Source organism: Dryobates pubescens, chromosome 8 (assembly GCF_014839835.1).
Source record: "Dryobates pubescens isolate bDryPub1 chromosome 8, bDryPub1.pri, whole genome shotgun sequence".
NCBI classification, from domain to species: Eukaryota; Metazoa; Chordata; class Aves; order Piciformes; family Picidae; genus Dryobates; species Dryobates pubescens.
In genome coordinates this window covers 28201082-28222779 of record NC_071619.1, presented here as the reverse complement: position 1 = coordinate 28222779, position 21698 = coordinate 28201082, and the positions used below count along the sequence as shown (strand labels likewise).

At 40.0% G+C, this 21698-nt stretch overlaps 1 protein-coding gene across 1 annotated transcript in view; it reads right to left on the bottom strand.

Moving 5' to 3' along the window:
• TBL1X (transducin beta like 1 X-linked) overlaps positions 1 to 10476 on the bottom strand; it is a 50308-nt gene extending 39832 nt beyond the window's left edge. Inside the window, exon 1 of the mRNA XM_009903823.2 lies at positions 10380 to 10476. Within this exon, the coding sequence (XP_009902125.1) occupies positions 10380 to 10437 (58 nt within the window). The 5' untranslated portion in view covers positions 10438 to 10476. The remainder of the gene's footprint in view (positions 1 to 10379) is intronic.
• Positions 10477 to 21698: the final 11222 nt, after the last annotated feature.

Sequence of the window (21698 nt, the reverse complement as noted above, 5' to 3'; positions counted from 1 at the left end):
CTTAAAACTAAAGAAGAGTGAAATATGACCATTACCAAAAATATTTCCTCCAAACATTAGTGATGCACAACCAGCACAGTTAACATGAAATTAAAACTTCTGCAGGTCTAGATGTACCACTCTAGAGAAGTATCAGTAAGGGTATATTTGAATTTCTAGCTGCAAAATCAGAATCAAACAGTTTAACTTAAAGCAACTCGATTTTCTTACTCCTGGGCCTAACATACACTAATCTAGTTCCTGAAGTAAATGACATAATTTCTTGCCCTTTGCTCAAGAGAATGCAATGATTTTCTTCACAGGCAGCTGCCATTTTAGAGAGTAGTATGTGTCCTTCTGTATGATACACTGAGTTAGAACTGAGAATGTAACATGGATCCTTATCTTTGCTTCTCTTTAGTTTTCGGTCTAAATGTTATTACATATGCATGCGCCAGGGGAGATACAGGCTGGATGTTAGAAAAAAGTTCTATACAGAAAGAGTGATTGCACATTGGAATGGGCTGCCTGGGGAGGTGGTGGAGTCACCATCACTGGAGGTTTTTAGGAGAAGACTTGACGGGGTACTTGGTGCTGTGGGTTAGTTGCTTGGGCGGAGTTGGATTGGTTGATGGGTTGGACGCGATGATCTTGAAGGTCTCTTCCAACCTGGTTTATTCTATGTATTCTATGTATAAAAATATGGCCATAAAACCCTAATGCATCAATTCAGAAGCTTCACTAAAAGGACACCAACTTTTCCAAAATACATTTGTCTGCAGTTAATAAGTGTCTGGTGTCTCAAGCCTCTGATAAGAGTCTACACAGAGTTTTAAAAAAGGTAGGTGAAAATCCTACACCACATACTGTTATTCACATCAGACTGAGATTCTTCCAGCTGAGCTTTTTCTTTCTCAGTAATACGTCCTAGAGTGCCTCTCTGGTTTTGGCAGCGTCTGCTTATTTTGAAGACTTACCTTTGCAATTACATAAAGGGCTTAACGAGGACACACATTAGCAATGTAAAATAGAGAACTGCAGATGAAATGTATTTTTAGTAAAATCAGCAGAACAATAGGGCCTGTACATTTGTTTCAAGATTACGATTGCTGAGCGATTACCATTATTTCCAGAACGCTGGGAAATGTGTCCAGTATTACAAGCTTTTTCACAGCCCCTGAGAAATATGAGGAAAGGATCCTTAGCTGCAGCTTGTGTCAGTTGCCAAAATGATACTGTGCCTCGTTACCCAAAGTTTTGTAGCTCTGATTATTCACCAATATTAAACATTACACCCTTTTTTCTTGGATACCTGACCTGCTGACCTGCTGCCAAGAATTCAGAGTAAATGCCTGCTACCCCAAATTATTTTCTTATGAGCCAAATAACATCTTTGGCAAATTTAATTTCTTTTTTTCATGCTGGAAATTATGTTGGAAAAGGACCTGAAAATGATCTTTTGATGAGTGGTACTTGACACTTGCTGTTTAAGCCTGAGGGATGCACATTAACAAAAAGAGAAATACGATACAGAAAGAAAACCACGTGAGCGATGGAAAGAGAAACCTAAACTCCCTTGAAAAAAAGGACTGAAAGAATCCTTTTTTGTCACTGTATAAATTAAACTGACAATTGTGAATAAACGTCAACACAGATCACAGAGTTTAATGCAACTATATGCGAGGTCTGAAGTAACATACAAAGGCCATGGCAAGAGAAAAGCATAATCTTTTCCTTCTAAATTAATGGGACTCTCTTATCTTCTAGCCCTGTCTGTGCAACCAAACATCCAAAGACACGTGTATCACTTACAGAAGAGACTTTTGCAGTCACATATACTTGACAATTTAGTTCTGTAAGCTATGTTCTTCTATCAGTCCCAGTATACACCTCTAAGTGGTGGCAAGTAGCGACACCACAGCTGACAGTCAGTGGGCATTCAGAAACTTCAGCATTAGAATGGTTTCTGCTGATGTTGACTACAAAAGGAATCCTAATACAGCTCTGCTGGTTAGGTGTGAGAAAGGGTGATCTGTAACTCCCTACTTTAGGAAAAATAAAGTAGGGAAGAGAGTTAAAAAAAAAAACCCAGCAGCAGTTTAGTAAAACACTATTTTTACTACATACATATTATGCTGGGGGGTGTGTGAGAGTTACATACATTGCGTTACATTATACACTATCTATGGTGTAGATGGCTTCTCATTAGATATAGGAATGTTCATTCTGAAGTGACCATTAGGAAGCACTTTTTTTTAAACCAAAAGATTTTATGAGATTTCTCAGGAGTTCTTAACCAGGAGTCAATTTAACACATATCCTGCTCCTAAAACAACATCATGGCTTTATATTTATCTCAAATAATATCCAGGCTCCAGTACATCAGAGATTTGGATCATAAGCTCAGGCAGTTTTATTTTAATTGAGTAGGCTGGTGCTAAACAGGATAACAGATTATATAAACCGGGTAGCATGCCCACAAACCAGATCTATGCTAAACCATAAGAATTAAAAGTGGGAGTTGGAATTGCTCCAAAACCTTGCCATAGTACAGCTGAAAAGGTGAAAGAATGCTTGCCCTTAGTCTTAACACTGCTCCTGAATAATAAGCATCTCATTCATTCAGAGATATGAAGTCATCTACAAATCATAAATAGTCCTTTCAAGTAACAGAAAAAGAATGTTAAATCTTGTCCCAGCACAGCTGTAGTAGTCTTTCTTCAGAGAGGAATTTCATAGGTTATAGTCATTTTATGACTATAACCTTTTAACATCTGCTGTGAGGTACTGCACATAGCTCTTCCCTTTCAAACAGGAAAATGAAGGCACAAGAAGCTTAAGGTTATGTTTAGACATGCAGTTTTTAAATATTTCCTTAAAAAAAGGTGTTATTTACTCAGTAATACCTGTTTAGCACTAGCACAAAACTGAGTTTCATCCATGAACTACTCTACACTGCTGGCAGAATACATGAGAACCAAGTAACAGTGATGACACATATGTAGACACAAATAATGCAGACATAGATTGTTGCTGAAATGACACTATCGTGTTTTATCTTTGGCAGGATGCCATTTCAAGAATGCATTTTTCCTTCATTGATCCTACTATTAGAGCACAACAATGTAAAGAGCTTCAAGAGTATTCCAGTAACTACCATGTTTAACATCACCTTTATGTAGGTTCTTTGTAAGATCTTTGAGGCTCTCCAGCGCTGAGCAGGAGGCTGGACTAGTTGAACATGAGCCAGCATTGTCCCCTTGTAGCTATGAAAACTATCAGTATTCTAAGCTGTGCTATGAAAAGGTCAGTGGAGGGGATCCTTGTCCTGTTCTCTACCCCAGTGAGACACACCTCGAGTAGCGTCCAATTTTAGGCACGGTCATACTGGAGGTAGTCCAATGAAAAGACCACAGAAATTATTAATGGGGAGCATCTGGTAGACAAAGGCAAGGCTGAGTGTTGAGATTGTTGGGACTGCTCAGCTTGGAGAAGGGGAAGCTCACAGGGGACTGTATCCACATGTATAAATACCAGAGGAGGGTGCAAAGAGGACAGAGGCTGGCTATTCTCAGTTTGAGGATGCTTGAGTATTAGCTGCCTAGGGAGGCTGTGGAATCTCCATCCTTCAAAACACAAATGGACACAGCCCTGAGCAGCCTGCTGCAGCTGACTGCTGTGAGCAGGCAAGCAGGACTAGATGATCTCCCCAGGTCCCTGCCAACTTGATCTGTTCTCTGATTCTATCATCTTCTCAGATACCATCTAGCCTGAACTTTCCTATGATCCTAATGAGCTAAATTGGAAGAAAACATAAAAAGCAAAATAAAAATCATCATCCTCAATACACAATATTGTCTTTACTGTCACACTGGACAAGTGCCTTTATTGACCAAGTGATTAATTCTTCTAATGAATTATTCTTAAGGTAGCGATTTTAATAATTTAAGAAAACCCCTGCAATGTACATTTCCCTTCTACCTAGCAGTAGCCTTCCTACACAAAGGAGGCAGCTGGCTTTGCAGCAGATGTAAGAACCTCTATATGACAACACTGTATATCGTGCTTCATCTGAATGTCACCATGCATGTCCGATCCATGACTGTGCCACACACAACTGTTCAAGATACTCTGACCATCTCACATGCAGAAAAGTATGGACCTCAGAGAAAGAAACAACACCACAGGCTTGTGTAAGCACGAACTGTTGAATAAGGTACAATGTCAAAAGAAAAGAATACTGACTTCCAATTGTTCCTTATTTTGCATAATCTTTGTTAGAAAAGGAGAATGAGTCAAAACCAAGATATTTTCCTTCAAATGTTGTTGCATTCTTTTAAACAAATTGTACATAGCATTGGAAAATTGTAGTTTAGTACTATTCCAACTACTAGTATCTACTTGGACAACACAAAGGTGAAATTCCAGAAGCTGCAGAATATCTCCGGATTTTTTCAGACTTCCCAAAGGCAGAATAAGAGTAAGATGTCCTGGATGGTTTTACAGGAAAAGCCCATGTTTGCCTAACTCTATAAGCAATTTTCTGCTGTGATTCACAGAAACATTTTGTGCTCTATGTGCCCTTGAGCCTAAGTTTAAAACCTGAGAGAAAAATTTGTCTTTTAGAAACCCAAGAAAAATCTGTCAACTGTGAACCAAACAGACCAACATGCTGCTATCACCCCGAGTCTACAGAAGGAAAACAGCTATGTTATTAGCTGCCTTGATTTTTATGGCTGGGGAGAAAACAAATGACAGTTCTAAAGGATGATGGTAAACCGTCCCAAGTCAGCAGCTACAAATTCCATTGACATCTTTTCAGCAGAAGCATCCAGCTTGTGCTTTTATTGTCTTGGACACTGCACAGACTGTACACTGAGGAATAGCTTATCAAGTGTATGTCATAAAACATGGAAAAATTCAAACTGAACAGTAAAAGTATGAGCAAAAATGGAAACTGTTACACAACCTTAGCTCTAGCAAGTCACTGCCAGATATCCACTACAATAAATGCCCTACTAGAGAGCAGTAAAAGCTGCCGACAACTGGGGGCCTGACGTTCAGATAAGGCTTCCATACTGCATCATGCATGGAAGTACATCGATCAATGCATCACAAATACCAAACCTGAAAAAGCTATAACAACTGAACCGACAGGTTGGGCTGGGTAGGGAAGGTAATTTGTTGTGGCATTTGGACCTATGATAGATTTTGTCATTCACAACAGATGGCAGCACATTTTAAATTAAAAGGTATGTGAGAGATTTGATTTCCCTTAGTTTTACCATCCCCTTCTCACCTCTTTTCAGTTTTCCTTGGAGTCCTTATTACTTCCATTGCACTGTACTGCTCTGGCCTTTATTCCGAAAGACAAACAATTACCTGCTTCTCCTTTGGGCAAGCAAAGCAGAATGGAAAAACTCTGCATTGTGAATTCTATATATCTTTTTTAGAAACACAGCTCTTCACTATGAAGAAAGCCAATAGAAGGAATATGTCAGCAGCAAATCTGGCTGCTAGCAAAAATATGCTTCTCAGGAGTCTGAAAAGGTACAAATCTTAATCAACATAATTTGATACCAAAACTGTGGCTTCCTTGGTATAGCTTGTTTCACTTTTCTCAATGAACCTGCTTTGTTGCTATAGTCACAGTAAGATTGTGTACCTACCTCCACACTGATAATGTACACATAACCTAGGCCTGATTTTAGTAACCGAGGCAAACATTTCCATGTAAAGGTAGCCTTTGAACCAAGACAATTAATATATATAACCTGACTTTTAAAAATTAGACTCCTGAGATAATGCTTGGAAGGACTCATCACTTTTAAGAGTTGTGCCACTTTAAATTGTGCACCAAAAAGTTCATATTCAAAAAGAAGCAAACTGAACATTTCAGGATTTGACTTTTGGATAGGAAATAAAAACCTTACACAGAAATTAGACACTCATTCTCTTCATACCTCAAAAAGGGGTGCATTCATAGTCTTGCAGTGGAAGTGATCAGCCCTAGTGTGGCTGTTTAGGTTGGGTGCCTCCAAAAGAAGAAGCCACAGAGTTGAGACCTGCAGTGTCTAGAGTGTCCAGCCCAGTGGGTGGACACAGGAAATAGTGTATTTCTACCCATAAATCCTGCACCCTCGTAAATCTGGCTGCAAAGTTATTGTCTTTCTCTTTCTTCCCTCTCTGCTCCTGTGGGAGAGAGATACTCTCGTATCTGGTAATGACGGCCTCTTGGCTTGAGTAACTTTTTTTCCCCTGTGCAATCTTGGCCTGTTTAGGCCTAATGCCAGGGTAAAAAGCGGGGGCAGTTCAGGCCTGGCCAGCCTGAAACCAGCCTAGCAATGGTGGGGAGAAGAAAGAGCCCTGGGGCCTTCGGTGAACCCCAGGTGGGGAGAAGGGGAGTGTTAGGTTTTTGGTCTGGTGTAAAGGAACTTGTGTGTTAAGATTACACCGGGGATTTCTTTGAACTTTATATTCTTTGGTATGCTCACCACTACACTTTGGAGTTCTTGTAGTATATGAATTGCTTTTCCATTTAAACTTTCCATAACTATCCAATCCATTTGTGTGAGCATTACTCTTTTGCCCCTTTTGGAGCAATCTGCTCTGCTCCAAACTAGGACACCTAGACACCTTAGTAGTGGAATTCCTATGCCATCATCCCAAGGAGCCTAAATGGAAATGATGCAGCCTTGGGACAGTCACTTACATGAAGAGGCAATTATTTATATATTTATTTTAATACAGCTAAGCAATTACAACCTTAACTTGTCCAAGACCTGTCCTGTACTTGAATGATTTGACTGCACTGCTTCTGGACCAGGCATCATCTCCAGCAGCAGGCAGCTCAAAGCATTCTCTCTGGCTGTATTTTTTTCAGTTAAACCACACAATCAGTCAGTACAACTCATCATGTGCCACAACTTAACATTTCATTCCATCTGCAAATGTACTTGGATCACTTTGTATTTCCTTCCAGGTAACTGATAAAGCAATTGAGCATTATGCTCAATTGAGCATTGCCACTAGAAGCAACCTTCGAGATTAACATTCCCCATCTCTCATCGCTTTTCAAGATGTTTCTGTTAGCCTGTTTTTATTTCATTTGATAACCCTGGATTAAACTGATTTTACACACTTATTTAATTATGGTTTTAAAAACACAGTATCAACCAGACTAACTAAATGTTGTAAAGTAGTCTAAGTGTATTATTATCAGCCCAGCTATCTCTGTCAACTTCATTTGCAATCTTGGAAAAAGCAGCATCAAGTTTGTTCAACGAGATCTCTGTATAAAAACGTGCTGGCTGGCATTAGGGATTATGTCATCTCTTCATTTTTTGTTGGAGGTATCTAGTTTCAACCTTCCAATGATTTTGCTTGACCTATAGTTACCTGGATCATCTTGTTTAACCTTTAAAAATTCGGGCACCACATTTGCTTTTTCCAGTTCACTGAAACTCCTCTTGGTATGCCAAGAATTGTTAAAAAGCAACAATAATGGTTTAGACAGTTCAACTCTGTTAATACTCTCCTGGGCAAGTTTTCCATTCTTTTCTGTAGAATTAAGGAGAAAATTTAAATTGTAACTTCAGTTTTACAAAAGTTGAACTTGACCAGAATAACTTGCCAGCATTTTCATAACAAAGTGTAAAGGACCCCTCAGTATCTTGGCTAGTATTACAAATAATCTCAAGTGCCTCTGCACCTTGCAGCCACAAAATAACTTGAAATATACTTGGACAGTTTGCTTTTCATATAGTTGTTCCACCATAAGTATTTCCTTCTGTTATTTCTCTCTTTCTCCTATCAGTTGCCTACATTTTATGGAAAATTCTGGAAATTTCACATAAGATTAAAGGAAAGATATCTCAAAAGAACCCTGGAGCGTGTGCCCTGTGAGGAGAGGCTGAGAGCCCTGGGGATTTTTAATCCGGAGAAGAGAAGACTGAAAGGGGATTTAATAAATGTTTCTAAATAGCTGAGGGTCACTAGGGAGGGGACAGGCTCTGCTCAGTTGCACCCTGTGATGGGACAAGGGGTAATGGATATAAACTACAGCACAGGAGGTTCCAACCCAGCACGAGGAGGAACTTCTTCACTGTGAGGGTCACAGAGCACTGGAACAGGCTGCCCAGAGAGGCTGTGGAGTCTCCTTCTCTGGAGAATTTTAAGACCCATCTGGATGTGTTCCTGTGCAACCTGAGCTAGATTCTATGGTCCTGCTCTTGCAGGTGAGTTGGACTCAGTGGCCTCCAGAGGTCCCTTCCAACCCCTAACATCCAGTGATCTGCTGTCACATCCTATGGCATTTATACTAGCAAGTGGAAAGCCAAGATTCTGCGTAACAATTTCTGTCTTATTTCCCTACTTTATCTGAAAATACAGATATAAAAATTTCTTTGGGAAAATAATGATGTTATGACAGAGGACTCAAACCAATAAATAGATTAGTGGATTCATCACTGGCTATAGCTCTTGGATGGAATTGCTAGCAAACTATCAAGCACTAAATCAATACTTCACTTCTAGATTTCAATATGCTCAGTTGGAAGCACATTCTAATACTTCCTCAAATATTTAACTTCAAATTCTGCTCTTCTTATATTGGTAAAATACAACAGAACACTGGAAATATGAATGCCTTTAGTATGTGTGAATTAAGTAAGACAAATACTGGGTGCTTTTCATAAGAAGGTAAGAGCAGCACAACTTGCAATCAGTATGAACACTTGTACGTGAAGCCCTCCCCACAGTGGCAAAAGTGACTGCTTGTTTATGGGAGACAGGCTATCTAGAAGAACATTTTCCTGACATTTGGCTGGTATCACCATCTTTGACTGAATTTCTAAAGCTCTCTTCTGAATCACTACACAACATTGCTGATCTATCAAGAGGAATAAAAAAGACTGTCTCTTACATTCACAGCAGGAAAGGTTACTGTATTAATACAACGTTATGCAGAATCACTGACAATACAAATACGACAATGTAGAACAAATTCAGGATTTTCTAAGCTTTGGTTATGTGTACTTGCACACTGCTTTCATGATCAAAAGCCCTTTCTGGTGGGGTACCCAAGAGCTTATTTTTTTAAACGAAGCTTTGCCAGAACAACATTTTAGTTTGTGTTAGTTCCTGTCTTTGTTCATCTCATTGCCTGCCAGAACTAGACTATCTTTTTATAAGCTATGTGATCAGCAAGAAGAATACAATGTGAGAAGAGAGCCACATGGCCTGCAGTTGGAACTCTCAAAGAACTGTTTTAGAAGACCAAATTCTGAAAAAATATAGAACTTCCCAATTTCAGGACATTCCTTGCCTCAAGATTTAGATTCCTTGGAATGAAACGGTCTTGGCTGCAGATATAAACATAAAGAACTGATCTAAGAAATGACAGTTTTAACAACCCACAGAAGCAGGTTAAACCAGTGTATTTTACCTGCTGGGATTTTGGTGTCTGAGACATCTCAGGTCTGAAGAGTTTATTCCAAAGCTGGCTTCAAGTGTTCTGGTAGGAGGATGTGTATTTTTACAGACTTGTTTGTTTCAGCATATGAAACACCAAGTGTTTTTATAGTCAATTCTGCTTTGGACAACCCAGAACACAGGGTCAGTACCAAGTAAACTGGGATCCTAGCTATAAATCCTTTGTTAATGTTTCTTACCTCCCTTACCATCTCTGCATGAACAGAACTTTTTCTTTTAGTAATGAGAACCTCTACTTCTTGCAGTCAAATGTGGCACTAAGACTAAAAAACCAAAAGAGGCCCTAAAGCAAATTTTCTGTTTCAGGTCATTTTGGGGTTTTTTGAGTGAAAGATGAAGTTTTCCTTTTAAAAAGAAAAACCCTCTACAGACTTAGTTTTCCAATATGAAAACACATAGAGGTGAATGTGAGAAGACAGAGCCACACTGACACTCGTACAGTTCAGTTTACATAATTGCCCTAATTAAGCTCTAAATCGTCAGATGCTTACACCCGTATTTCCATTTACAGACAATATAAAACCACTTTGGACAACCCCTCTCTACTTAAGTATCTGACAGAACTATTTCAAGTAGTGAAGCAAAAAGATACAAAACACACATGCTTTGTGCCTGTGCTGCTAAAACCTGCCTGACATGATGTAAATCTACAGAAAGATGTGTTAACACAAGGGCATTGATTTCCTTGCTTTGCCTAACGGCGGTGCTTACTGTGTAGCTGTGTATGCTTGCACTTCCATTACATTTGAGGCCACCGCTCCAAAGAAACCTGGCTCTGTGCAAGAGATCTCTCATCTGTTTGTCAGTCTGAAACACTTGATGCAACATTCCTAAAGCAACTCCATGCAAACCCCCATTTGTCTATTTCATCTATGACCTGAAGTTGTGAGGAAAGACAGGAAATTTACCCGATTCCTGGAGATAGCGATACACCAAGAAATTCACTTCGTCACTGGTTATGCTCATCTTAGCCCAACCTCAATATGATGAGGTTCACGAGAAGTGTGATCCACGCTCTGTTCAGAGGGAAAGAAAAGAACAGGTTTTGTTTTATCTTGACTTATTATTAAATATGTTATCAAAATAGAGGTGGGAACTGTTAAGGTATTTAAAGATCTCACAGAGTTATTAGAACTGCTACATCCTGATGCAGGGCACCCATTAAATATAGTGAATCAAGTACTCAAGGTGTGCTGTACCTTTTACTATAATTAAAGAGCAGTATTTAACATACATGAGAGAATCAGGGGGAAAGCATTTTAAGTCTTGGAAGCCTTCGCAAATGTCAACTCTTTTACTTCTGTGGGTTTACTACAGGCTCCTCAGATGCTCCTTTTTACTGTGTGAGCATTTTGGTTTCAGAACTCTGTCAATCACAGTCACGTATAACACACCAAACCATAACCTTCTTGCGATCTGAAATGTGTCATGGTTTTCTGACCAGCACTTCATCCACTGGAAAGACAGATTCTTCCCTTAACAAACCATGTTATGCAGTGAACTGAAAGTTGTCATGAAACAGAAACAAATCTGAATTTAAGATCAGATTGCGAATATTATTACTGCATGGGTGGGGGCGAAGAGAAAAAGAGAAATAGAGAGAACATCATATGCCATGTGCCAACGAGGAATACAAATACCATGGCATTATATAAAGTTATAATGTCTCTGCTGATTAATGCTGAACAAGAACTAAACTTCAATTACTCACTTAAGTAATCATAACCTATAGGGTAACAGTTTTGCCTTACTATTTTGGGCATATACTCTGATAATAAAAATATTTGGTTTTAGATGAAAAATTTGGTTTGAACATTTTCCATTAGATCATGATGATTCATTTCTCTTCGTGAATCTGATTTAAGTAGTTTGGCTTTAAAAGCCTAAGTACTTCTCAGACACAAACTTTGTCAGACTTGCCATACCTGTAACTAACCACGTAAAGGCCTGGCCACAGAAGCACACACGATGCTCTCATGTACTACAAATGAAAGACTGTAGGCGTGTGCCATTTGTTTCAGTTTCCCGTATTTCAGTGTCTCTTCTTGGCAAGCAGAAAGGTCTTTGTTCATTGAAAACCTCTCCAGCGATTCCTGTTGCCTAAAGCAGCACCTGCTACTGCAGGCAATGCTGACTGACTGCAAGTTTCCCCTGCTGATGATGTAAACCAGCAGGTCACTCATGACTGTAACAGATGTCTTTGCATATTTATGTAAATGAAGGTCTTTCGAAGCCTGGTAAGCCTTTTATTCTCCTGGGCTGCTCTATTTCCTCAATGGCTTGGATGCTGGTTTTCCATAAGAAACCGTAGCATGCTAATTTGGGAAACACCTTCCTCAAGTATTTAGTCTTCATTATTACAGTTTGTACTTCACAGGGAACAAGAAGAAACAAGATACTGACAATCATGCAGTCTTGGTGAGGAAAATTTCATCTGCTTTGGAAAGGATGATCACTTTCTGCCAAGATTCTGGCTGAAGACAACATCAGCTGTACCCAACATCCACCCCTGTCACATGTGACACGTATTGCGCTGGGAAGACATTCAGTCTCTTTTCTCCTCAATCCTTCATCTGAAAAATGGGCTTAGACTTCTCTCCCACAGGATCGGTGGTAGCTGTAAGATCTTTAGTTAGCAAGGTTGGCGACTGCAGGCAGTAAAAGCACCACTTCCAATATACCTTTATACGTATTTCTTCCAGATAAACAGACTTGGTTCTGAATAATTAATAAATCCCTGTGCTCCTTTTTGTATAGTCATCACCATTCAATGAAAAACAAGACAGATATTCATGGCAACAGAGAGAACATTTTCATCCCTGCCTGAGTACGTACAATACATCTGTATTGCTGCTACGGCCATGATAACAATAAATCAAGAAACCTGAAAGCTGTGGGTTTAAAAAGACAACAACACTCAACATAACACTTCCAGAAGCATTTTAAAACAGCAGTTTCAGAATTTGGTGGTAGGAAAATGGGTAAAGATGAGACCTCTTTCAACAATTCAGTTTCAGCAATGACGTACTTTGTGGTAAAATGAACTTTAGTTAAAAAACAACAATCAAGTAACTGTGAATGATGTTTCTGGATGCATCCTGCCAATCCAAGACATTAACATGGCATTTCTCACATACAGAGGGTTGCCTTGGGAAAGGGAAGGGAAAGGAGGAGTGGTGGTGTTTGCTTTTTCTAAAGACTACTTTTTAAACTAATTAAAACCAGAGAAATAAGAAACCAGTGAAAACCCTTCTGCCTGACTGCAAAGTAAGTAGTCTGACAGCCCCAGAAAAAAATCCACAGCAGATACCTTTGTAGCAGAATCCCAAGCACACCAAGGAGTTGGATTTGCAATGTATTTTCCCTGAAGTCAGTCAACAGGAATTACTTTGACATATGTGTCGGATCAAATCTTTATACACATTGTTACCGTGCCATAAATAACCAGATGAGCCCCACTCATACATTTAAGGTTTCTTCCCTCCCACAGATGCCAGTGCAGAAATCAGATACACAACTGTAAGGCTTTTACCCATCCAAAGCAATACACAGATCTTGGCTCGAACCCAGAGAAATCTATTCAGCAGAAATCTGGCTGAGCTACGAAAACCCATACTCAATTTCATTAATGCTGTTTTTTATTTCCTCCTCCTCTGCAAATAAATAACCTGAGTAAAAGGGCCACAACAGACATGGTAGTGAGGAGAGGAACGTACTTATCTTCTGTGTACCTCCAAGTCTGATTCATACCGAACAAAAAACTAGCCTCCCCCTCAATACAGTTTATTTAAATGCAGAAATGCAAACTTCTGTAGAAACCTTCAGTTATCATCATGACAGATTAATTTCTGCTAATCGATGGTCTCCTTTGACAGCTTTTAAAAATACATTTAGATTATAGACAATGCCAATGTGCCTTTGTAGACATAAGGTAAGGCTGAAGAATCAAAGGAAAATAACTTGTAAAGCTTTGAAATAGCGTCTGAAGACAACGCCTCTGCCTCTCTTCACGGTGATGCACACAGTATGCTGTTGGACCATGTCCTGACCTCCAGGCTGACCCTGGAGTTTGCATTTGCTACTTGAAGCAGCCCTGGCATCCACAGGGACTGGGAGTTACCAGTCAATCTTTCCTTTAGGAAGACAGAAACAAGACAGACATTTAAGGAGAACACCTAAACTGAAACTTAAACCTTCGACTAAAACTTCCTAAATAGGAAACTGGGCATTTCCCTTTTCTGCATCCAGTCTGACCAACACAAATTCATCGGATGGCTGGGGGTCAATAATATTATATAAACACCCTCCACTTGAAAAACCTCAACCCAAATCCACAAACTTTTGTTTGTCTCCTGGAAGGGTTGCACTCTTTACCTATTTTTTGACAAGAGTAGGCCAAAATGTCTTTTCCCTACTTAAGTTTCAATGACAACAACATTGCCATTAAAATGATGGAAGTGCAAAGAGAAATTGTGTATTTGCTTTGGGGAAGAAGGAGGGAAAAGAAAAAAGGGGGAGGGGGGTGGCAAAAATGAAATAATTCCAGAAAGTTAAAATATTTCATGTCGTCAAACTGATGTCCTGGCTCCTGGGAACTGGAATTCCTATAGTCATGCTCCCATTTGCTTGTTCAAGATGGTTCCACATATCAAGGTGTATCTCTCAGGATCTGTTAGACTCCCATCTCAGAGAAGAGAACATGAACTTGAGAACTAAAATACACTCCAGGAAGGCACTGTGACAGCATAGCCAAATCAAAGTGTTACCACATAACTCTGTAGTTTAATGAAAAACAACTTCCTAAAGCCAGAAGCCACTTCTCACAAAACAAGTCACTTAGGGAATCTCAGCATTTTCTGTTAAAAATACACTTTCATCACAAATTTTCAGTGAGCCCTATGCTTCTTTATGTCTAGGCTGCATCTTGCCGTTGAGTCAGAATGGAGTTAGCAGCCAGCAGCTCTTTCCCAAAGGCTAAGGAGCTCTGCTTGGCTCACACCATTGCATTCTTTAGTCTTGGCTTTTATCCCAGCTGCCTCTTCTTGAGAAGGAATTCTAGTATGCTGCTTTCCCAAAATGCCAAAACCAAACTTCTGGAGAGGAAAAGAGCACACTTGGCCCCCTCTTCCCTCACAGTCTCTCCTGCCATTTTATGTAGCTAAAGAGTAAAACATCTTTTCTTTACAAGCATCATGACAAGGGAATGAGACCATGGCATTCCTGCTGATTACATGGTACAGAGCACACAGGATGGCTCTTTCCAAACTCCACATATGCTGGTCACCAAAATAACGGTGAGCCCTGTTCACAATGCAGTCTGTGCATGCAGGACTTCCAGACTCCTCCTTGTAAGGCTTCAGAGCGATACCTTACTTTAAAAACTCTAAACATAAAACATAAACAGTTGTCCCTTCCAGAGAACATGCCCTTAAGAAATCAAGATCCTAAGGTATCTCCCTGGTCTTTCTTAATGAGGATGCAAACAGTTAACTATCCTCATTCTGTAAATGATCACCATAGGTCAGCTATGCTATTATTTGCCACAAATGAGGCAATTCAAATCTCTCAGAGCTTATGTCCTAGGCTTTTTACAGATGCTCACAGATGTCTTTGCCTCACATAAATTGTTAATATTTTGAAGTTTTCTTCATAAGCACAGTAACACTTTTGTTATTTTGGGGAAAACAAAAGCTGAGATTCTGGAGAACAAAGTAATCTCCTTCTAGAATAGTTACTGACCTGTACAGAATGTGCTGTCACACTTAAGAGCTGTCACCTGCATTCAAAGCAGCTCCCTAAAGACAGAGATGTCAAACACAGAAAGGCAACAGGCTCATCAGAAAACCTGCACTGCCAAAGGCTGGCACTTTTGGGTTTGTTTTTAAGTCTATTTGTTTATATTGGCCTTCTGCTGAATCTTGAAAAGGCCACACTGAACAAAAACAAACCCAGGGAGCCCCAGTTCATTCCCATTCTCACTGCTGCCTATAGTACCACACTCTAATGGGAAGTGCCAACTGCATCTGTATTGGAGAGCTTCAAATGCAATGGCACAGACATAGAAAAGGTCTAGCTTGGATCCTAACACGTCAGAGTACCTCATGCAATTAATCACTGAATGCAAACATATCCGTGTTCAAAATCTGGTGCCAATCAAAGAAAAGAGGAGGTAGAAGGAATCACAGCTATAAACATGTGACAGTAAACAGTGAACCTGCAATTCTGTCTTGAGGAAGTAACTTGAATGAGTCAGATGTTGTATCAGCAGATCTGACAAGAAGTCTTTTTTTTTTCCTTTAAAAAAACCCAAGAATGTTGCTCAGGTAGAAAGTCCTCTACTTTCAGAAATTCGTGGTGAATTATCAAAACCGTTCTGTACCAGAAAAATGTTAATAATACTTAATCCTGTAAATATGAAGCTATTTTAAAAGCCCACCCTCACTACGAAGATATTTATGAACATAACTGGACCAGTTAAACACTTTGGGATCATCATTGCAGAAATTGCTGTTTCTGCATGACACTACCTCTCTTTAAATGATATATTTAATTTGCAACCGAAAAGCCATTTGTAACCAAACCAATATATATTTATGTTTAAAAAGGACAAGGAGAGTAATCTGTCAATGACTCAACCATCTCCAGCACACAATCACGGGCAGCAAGAGACAAGCCTCTCTCATCATGGCATTTCCTGTGAATTCCACTTCCTTTATCGAAAGATGCAGAACCGTGCACCAGCTCTTTCACACACTTACACGCTCATCGTTTCATCAGGTTATTTTTTGGTTCTCAGCTGGTTTACTTAATTACATCAGCCTCCAGCATTTCAGTTCTAAAAGTTCAGCTGGATCTTTTCCAGCTCCCTTTGGTGCAGAGTGAAATGGGTTTTCTGGTATTGATCTTTCCTCTTGGCACTTTGCTAAGGAAAAAGCAAAAGGCAGACAAACCCAACTGCTCTACTTACTTAGTGCTGTTGTGTTACACCTTTTTTATAGCTTAGTTCTAAGAAGATGGAATTTCAATTTTTTTTTTCCCTCTTAAAAAAATATATAAATTAAAAACTTGTTTACACGACTATATTATATAAAAAGTTCCAGGAAGCCAAAAATAAGGTTGAGGGGAGAGTAAAGCCGACAGTAGTTCTACAGCTTGCAAATTAAATACAATTGTTTTACAAATTAAAAAGGGGAAGGAATTACAGAGGCTTGAGAAATCAGATTTAGTCTGAGAATCAAGATGCCTCATCTCACTCTTGAAACAACTGAACTCAGCTGGGAATGTGGCCACTAAACAGAACCAGAATTTTCTTCTTTACATGAACACAGATGGCAGTTAGGACAAGCTGGGGGACAATGCTATGTGTCCACTCATTTCACACCAATTAGGCCACAATACATGATCTTCCCATCCAGCAGTGACACGTTTCTGTGAGGGTGCACTTCCATGCACATAGTGCAACAAGAAATGTGCCTTAAATCTTAGAAACAGTTAAGAAAGACTGCAACTCTAAAATGGTGGTATGATTGCTCTATCAGTATGTGCTTTAGAAAACTGTGACAGGAGGACCAGTGCATTAATACTGTCTCAAATCTAACATTTCACTTAATATAGCTGGATTTTACTAAAACCTCGGCAAACCCAAAAGCAGCAAACATTAACTTTTACATTTTTAATCTGTGCTTCACATTCACAGACCACTGAGGTGAAAGGAATATGATGAGATCCTACTACAACTGGTTGTAACTGTTTAATTTTATTTCATAGCAGATGTGAGTCAAGTAACACAGATGAACTTTTAGAATTAGATCTCCCAAAATATTTAGAATAAAGCTCTTCATGATTTCTCTGACACCTAACCCTAAGGATCCACTAAAACTTCAACATGAGGTATCCCAGTCCTGAGCTGGCCTGTAAGAATGGACATAGGCACTCAACTGCGATGAAATAGGCCATGGTTTGTCCAGTAGACCAAACAGTATCACAGTATCACCAAGGTTGGAAGAGACCCCAAGGATCATCGAGTCCAACCTGTCTCGATAGACCTCATGACTAGAACATGGCACCAAGTGCCACATCCAATCCCCTCTTGAACACCTCCAGGGACGGTGACTCCACCACCTCCCTGGGCAGCACATTCCAATGATGAACGACTCGCTCAGTGAAGAACTTTCTCCTCACTTCGAGTCTAAACCTCCCCTGGCGCAGCTTGAGACTCTGTCCCCTAAACATTTGCCTTCGAAGTGACACTGTGTGGCTGGGACAGAAAAGGAGCTTCCAGAAACCTCTGGAAGTCCCTGAGCCACCCATTGCATGAGCAGTGGGGGGTAGTGGCCATGATACCAATTAAATGATCAATGCCATAGCAAGGAACACAAGAGCATTAGTCCTGGAAGAACAAGGGAGACAGCCAAAAGACTCTGCTCCAAAGATGAAGTATCTGAATAAGGCCTTCTAAATTATTTTTTGCTTTTATCCTGCAACTTTGCTGGTTAAAATGGTGCAACTCTGGTAGTGGGGGGGCAGAATCCTGATTGTGTGCAATACATCTGAGCACATCACTAGGATGCATAATCTAGTTATGCCTTGCTTGTGCTCCTTACTGTTGAAGAGTGAATTAAGGATAAAACACCCACGTGTGGCATTTACCATGATCCTTACTAAACCACTTCCTATACTACCCTGAGGGTAAATTCTCCTTTTTAAAAACCAGATCACTATCACCTTGCTGGTTGCAAAGGCATCAGTGTCAATTACAGCAGTAGGTATCTCCACCACACAACATGTTATGGACAGGCATGGCAGGAGCGTGGCTAAGCAAGACCAGAGAGATGATGCTGCTACTGTAAGCATAAAGCTGTAATCTCCTATTTTGTTTCTTTGTCCCAGATGCCCTGCAGGGAAATGCTCTGCAGGCAAGGGGCAGCAACACAGACATAGCAGTGATGCTATGCAGACAGACCTGTTTGTCCACATACCTGTAAGCTTGTGTGCATTACTTCTTTCACACAATCCCCAGATATTCAGTGAAACTTGCAATTCAATTCCATGTACATATGAATTTCATATATTTTAGGATGGCTTGATGCAGGTGCAGTTAGAGAACGACTAAATGTGAACGTCACCCTGGTACTACTGCCTCAAGACAACACCTATAACTTGTGTGACAAAACCAACACTTGACTTTGGCATGGCTCTATGTACAAGATGATACAAAAGAACATGAACCTACCTCAGGCTAAAAATGACATTGTTTTACCCTTGTAGGCTGGCCCCACACTGGGCCCTAAAAGTAGAACACAGGAGAACCACCACCATTGTCCACCACACCTGGGAATAGGATGAGCACATCCCTGATCTCCTAACAAGTTGGGGCTGCATGGCTGCCCAGTGAGTGAACGCTATGTTAAAGATCTGCAAAGGTCTAGAGGGTAGCCAGGAGCTGCAGCAGCCTGGTTAGTTTCTATCTAGATGGCCTCAGGCAAAGGGAATGTGCAGCAATGTCATTAAGGGGGTGGGGTTTTATTAGTTTCTTCTAATAAGCTAAGCAGAAGTTGCTGGGAACAGTTTGATGTTATTTTTCCATCATCTGTAACTTCATTTTTAATTTTTCCCTCAGTGCAAGCAAATGCAGTGGATCTTACCACATATTTCAACTTTAACTTCTTTTCCCTGTAGTACTGTTAAAAGTGTAGCTGAGTATTTTGTTTATTCTTATTACTGTACAAAGGAAAAAAAAATCATTTTTCCCATTTGCCTTTAACTCCAAATCAGCTGAAAGGGTTATATTCTGAGTCAATGAGTTAAAAAAACATCTCAGACTCAAAATAGGGAAAATTTCCCTCCCTAAAACAAGTATTTTGCAAATTTCAGACTCTATGAAAACAAAGAATTATAATGGAAAATATTTCAAACTTGTATTATAGCAGATCTTATTATAAACTATTCATAAAGATATTAACTAAGGCTATAAATACTTACATGTTTTCTCTTACTAATCCTAAGAGAACGTCAGTGCTAAATGCTGTAAGGACAAAGATCATACAGGACAGCACAAGGGATCAATAGGAAAAGAAATACATTCATTCTATTTCCTTGCTGTCCCTACCTTTGGTTCTTTGTGGAAATCTGTTGAGTTTTCTTTCCTCTTTTATTTTTTTATTTTTAAAAAGACAATCTTCATTAGGTTTACTCCTGGTTTATGTTTGGTCTGAGAAGGGTCACTAAATGCCTCCATTTTTATGGAAAGATAATACTGCTGCCCATGTTAGAAGGTGAAGGGGGAAAGAAAAAGGATAGAGAGACATAATTTGCTTTCAAAGGATGCTTGCAGAAGTTTCTAAGCAACCACAGAGAAGTTTATTTGTAAGTTACTTTTCTGCATTCATGTGGATAAACATTTCATAGAGAAACATCCCATAAAAATCAATACAAAGAATCAAGGCTGAGAAATCTCCATGGTATGAAAACCATCTCAAGTACCACAGAATCATAGAATCAACATGGCTAGAAAAGGCCTCAGAGATCACCAAGTCCAACCTATCACCCAACAACTCATGACTAACTAAACCATGGCAGCAGGTGCTACGTCCAGTCCCCTCTTGAACACCTCCAGGGACAGGGACTTCACCACCTCCCTGGGTAGCACATCCCAAAAGCTAACAACTCTCTCAGCGAAGAACTTTCTCCTCGCCTCCAGCCTAAACTTCTCCTGGTGCAGTTTGAGACTGTGTCCACCTTCAGAAACTGTTATTTCTTTCTTTAAACTTTTTGTCTGTAGGCTCTATATCCAGCCTGCAAATAGTAAAGTGAGATTCATGCACAGATCCAAGTTGTACAACACTAACACACATATTATCTGTCTTTTCATCCATCCCATTCCTTTGCATGATGTAATAGGACATCAGGGCTGAGGCAATCTCTCTGACATTTTAAGTTTTCCTGGCTTTCTGTTATACTGGTAAGAGCAGTGCATGCTTTGTGCTTCTCTTTAGATGGTGTTAGTCTCTTCAGACTCTTTACACAAACATCACCTGTGTGTGAGGTACCAAATGTACAAAGGCTTTTTTTTTTAACCACTCCCACACTCCCATCAATTTCTGGGATATTTCAATAGGGTATTCTGCTTTTTCCTCTGCTTTAGGGGTAGCAGGAGACATTGAAGCAGAAACACTTCATAAGGTTTGTTTACTCAGCATTTTAAGAGTGACTTGCCAATCCTCACTAGGTTGGGGGTTTTCCCCTATTTGTAGATGAGTGAAGAATGTACAACACCGAAAGAAAAAAATAAATCACATTTCTGGTGGCAGCACCATGCAGTCCTACACAGCCCTCATTTAAATAGCAAATTCTATAGATTAAAAGGCAACCCTAAAAGGAAAAGCTAAACAGCCTGGAAACAAAGATGAACTCAAAAATCCCTGGGGAGTCAGAGACAGACATGACATGAGCTAAGTTTTTCATAAAAAAATATTTCAGCTGAATACTTCTCAGAAAGGATTTTAATATATTATGACACAGTTATTAGTTAGCTCAGATGACATAAAAAAGAACTCCCCTGCTTTAAAAAGTAATGATCCTGCACAAAGCAGGGCCAGCTCTGAGGTCATATCAGGCTGGCTCAGGGCTTTGAGCAGTCAGGGCTCAAAACCCTCCAACAACAGAGATGGCACAGCCTAGCCTCCCAGACTGACCTGCTCCACTGCTTCACTTTCCATGGGGAAAAAAGTCTGTCTTTATACCCAGCCTGAATCTGTTGCCACTTGTACCTGTTGTCTATCATCCTTCCACAATGCTTCACTGTAAGAAGCCCAGTGCTGTCTCTTCAATAATCATTTGTAGGTGCCAGGGAGCTGTTAGGTACTCCTGAAGCCATTCTCCTTCTAAGCTGTCCCATCTCCTCCAGCCTCTCCTCACAGGGCAAATGCTCCAGCCCCACTACCTTGAGGTCCTCCCAAGCTCCCTCTAGTGTGAGCACATCTTTCCTGTGTCAGGTCCCAAAACTGGATGCAGCATCTAGATGTGGTGTAACTAGTGCCATACAGGGGGAGACAATCCCTTCCTTGATCGACTGCCTGCACTCTCTCTCATTTAGCCCAGATTATCTGCTCCTTCTAGCTCACAGAGACAGAAATCACACTAGTGTTACAAAAGCACAAAACCTCCACACAGCTTTCAAATGAACATCACTTTGGTGTTAATTGAAAGGAAATATTTTTTCCACAACA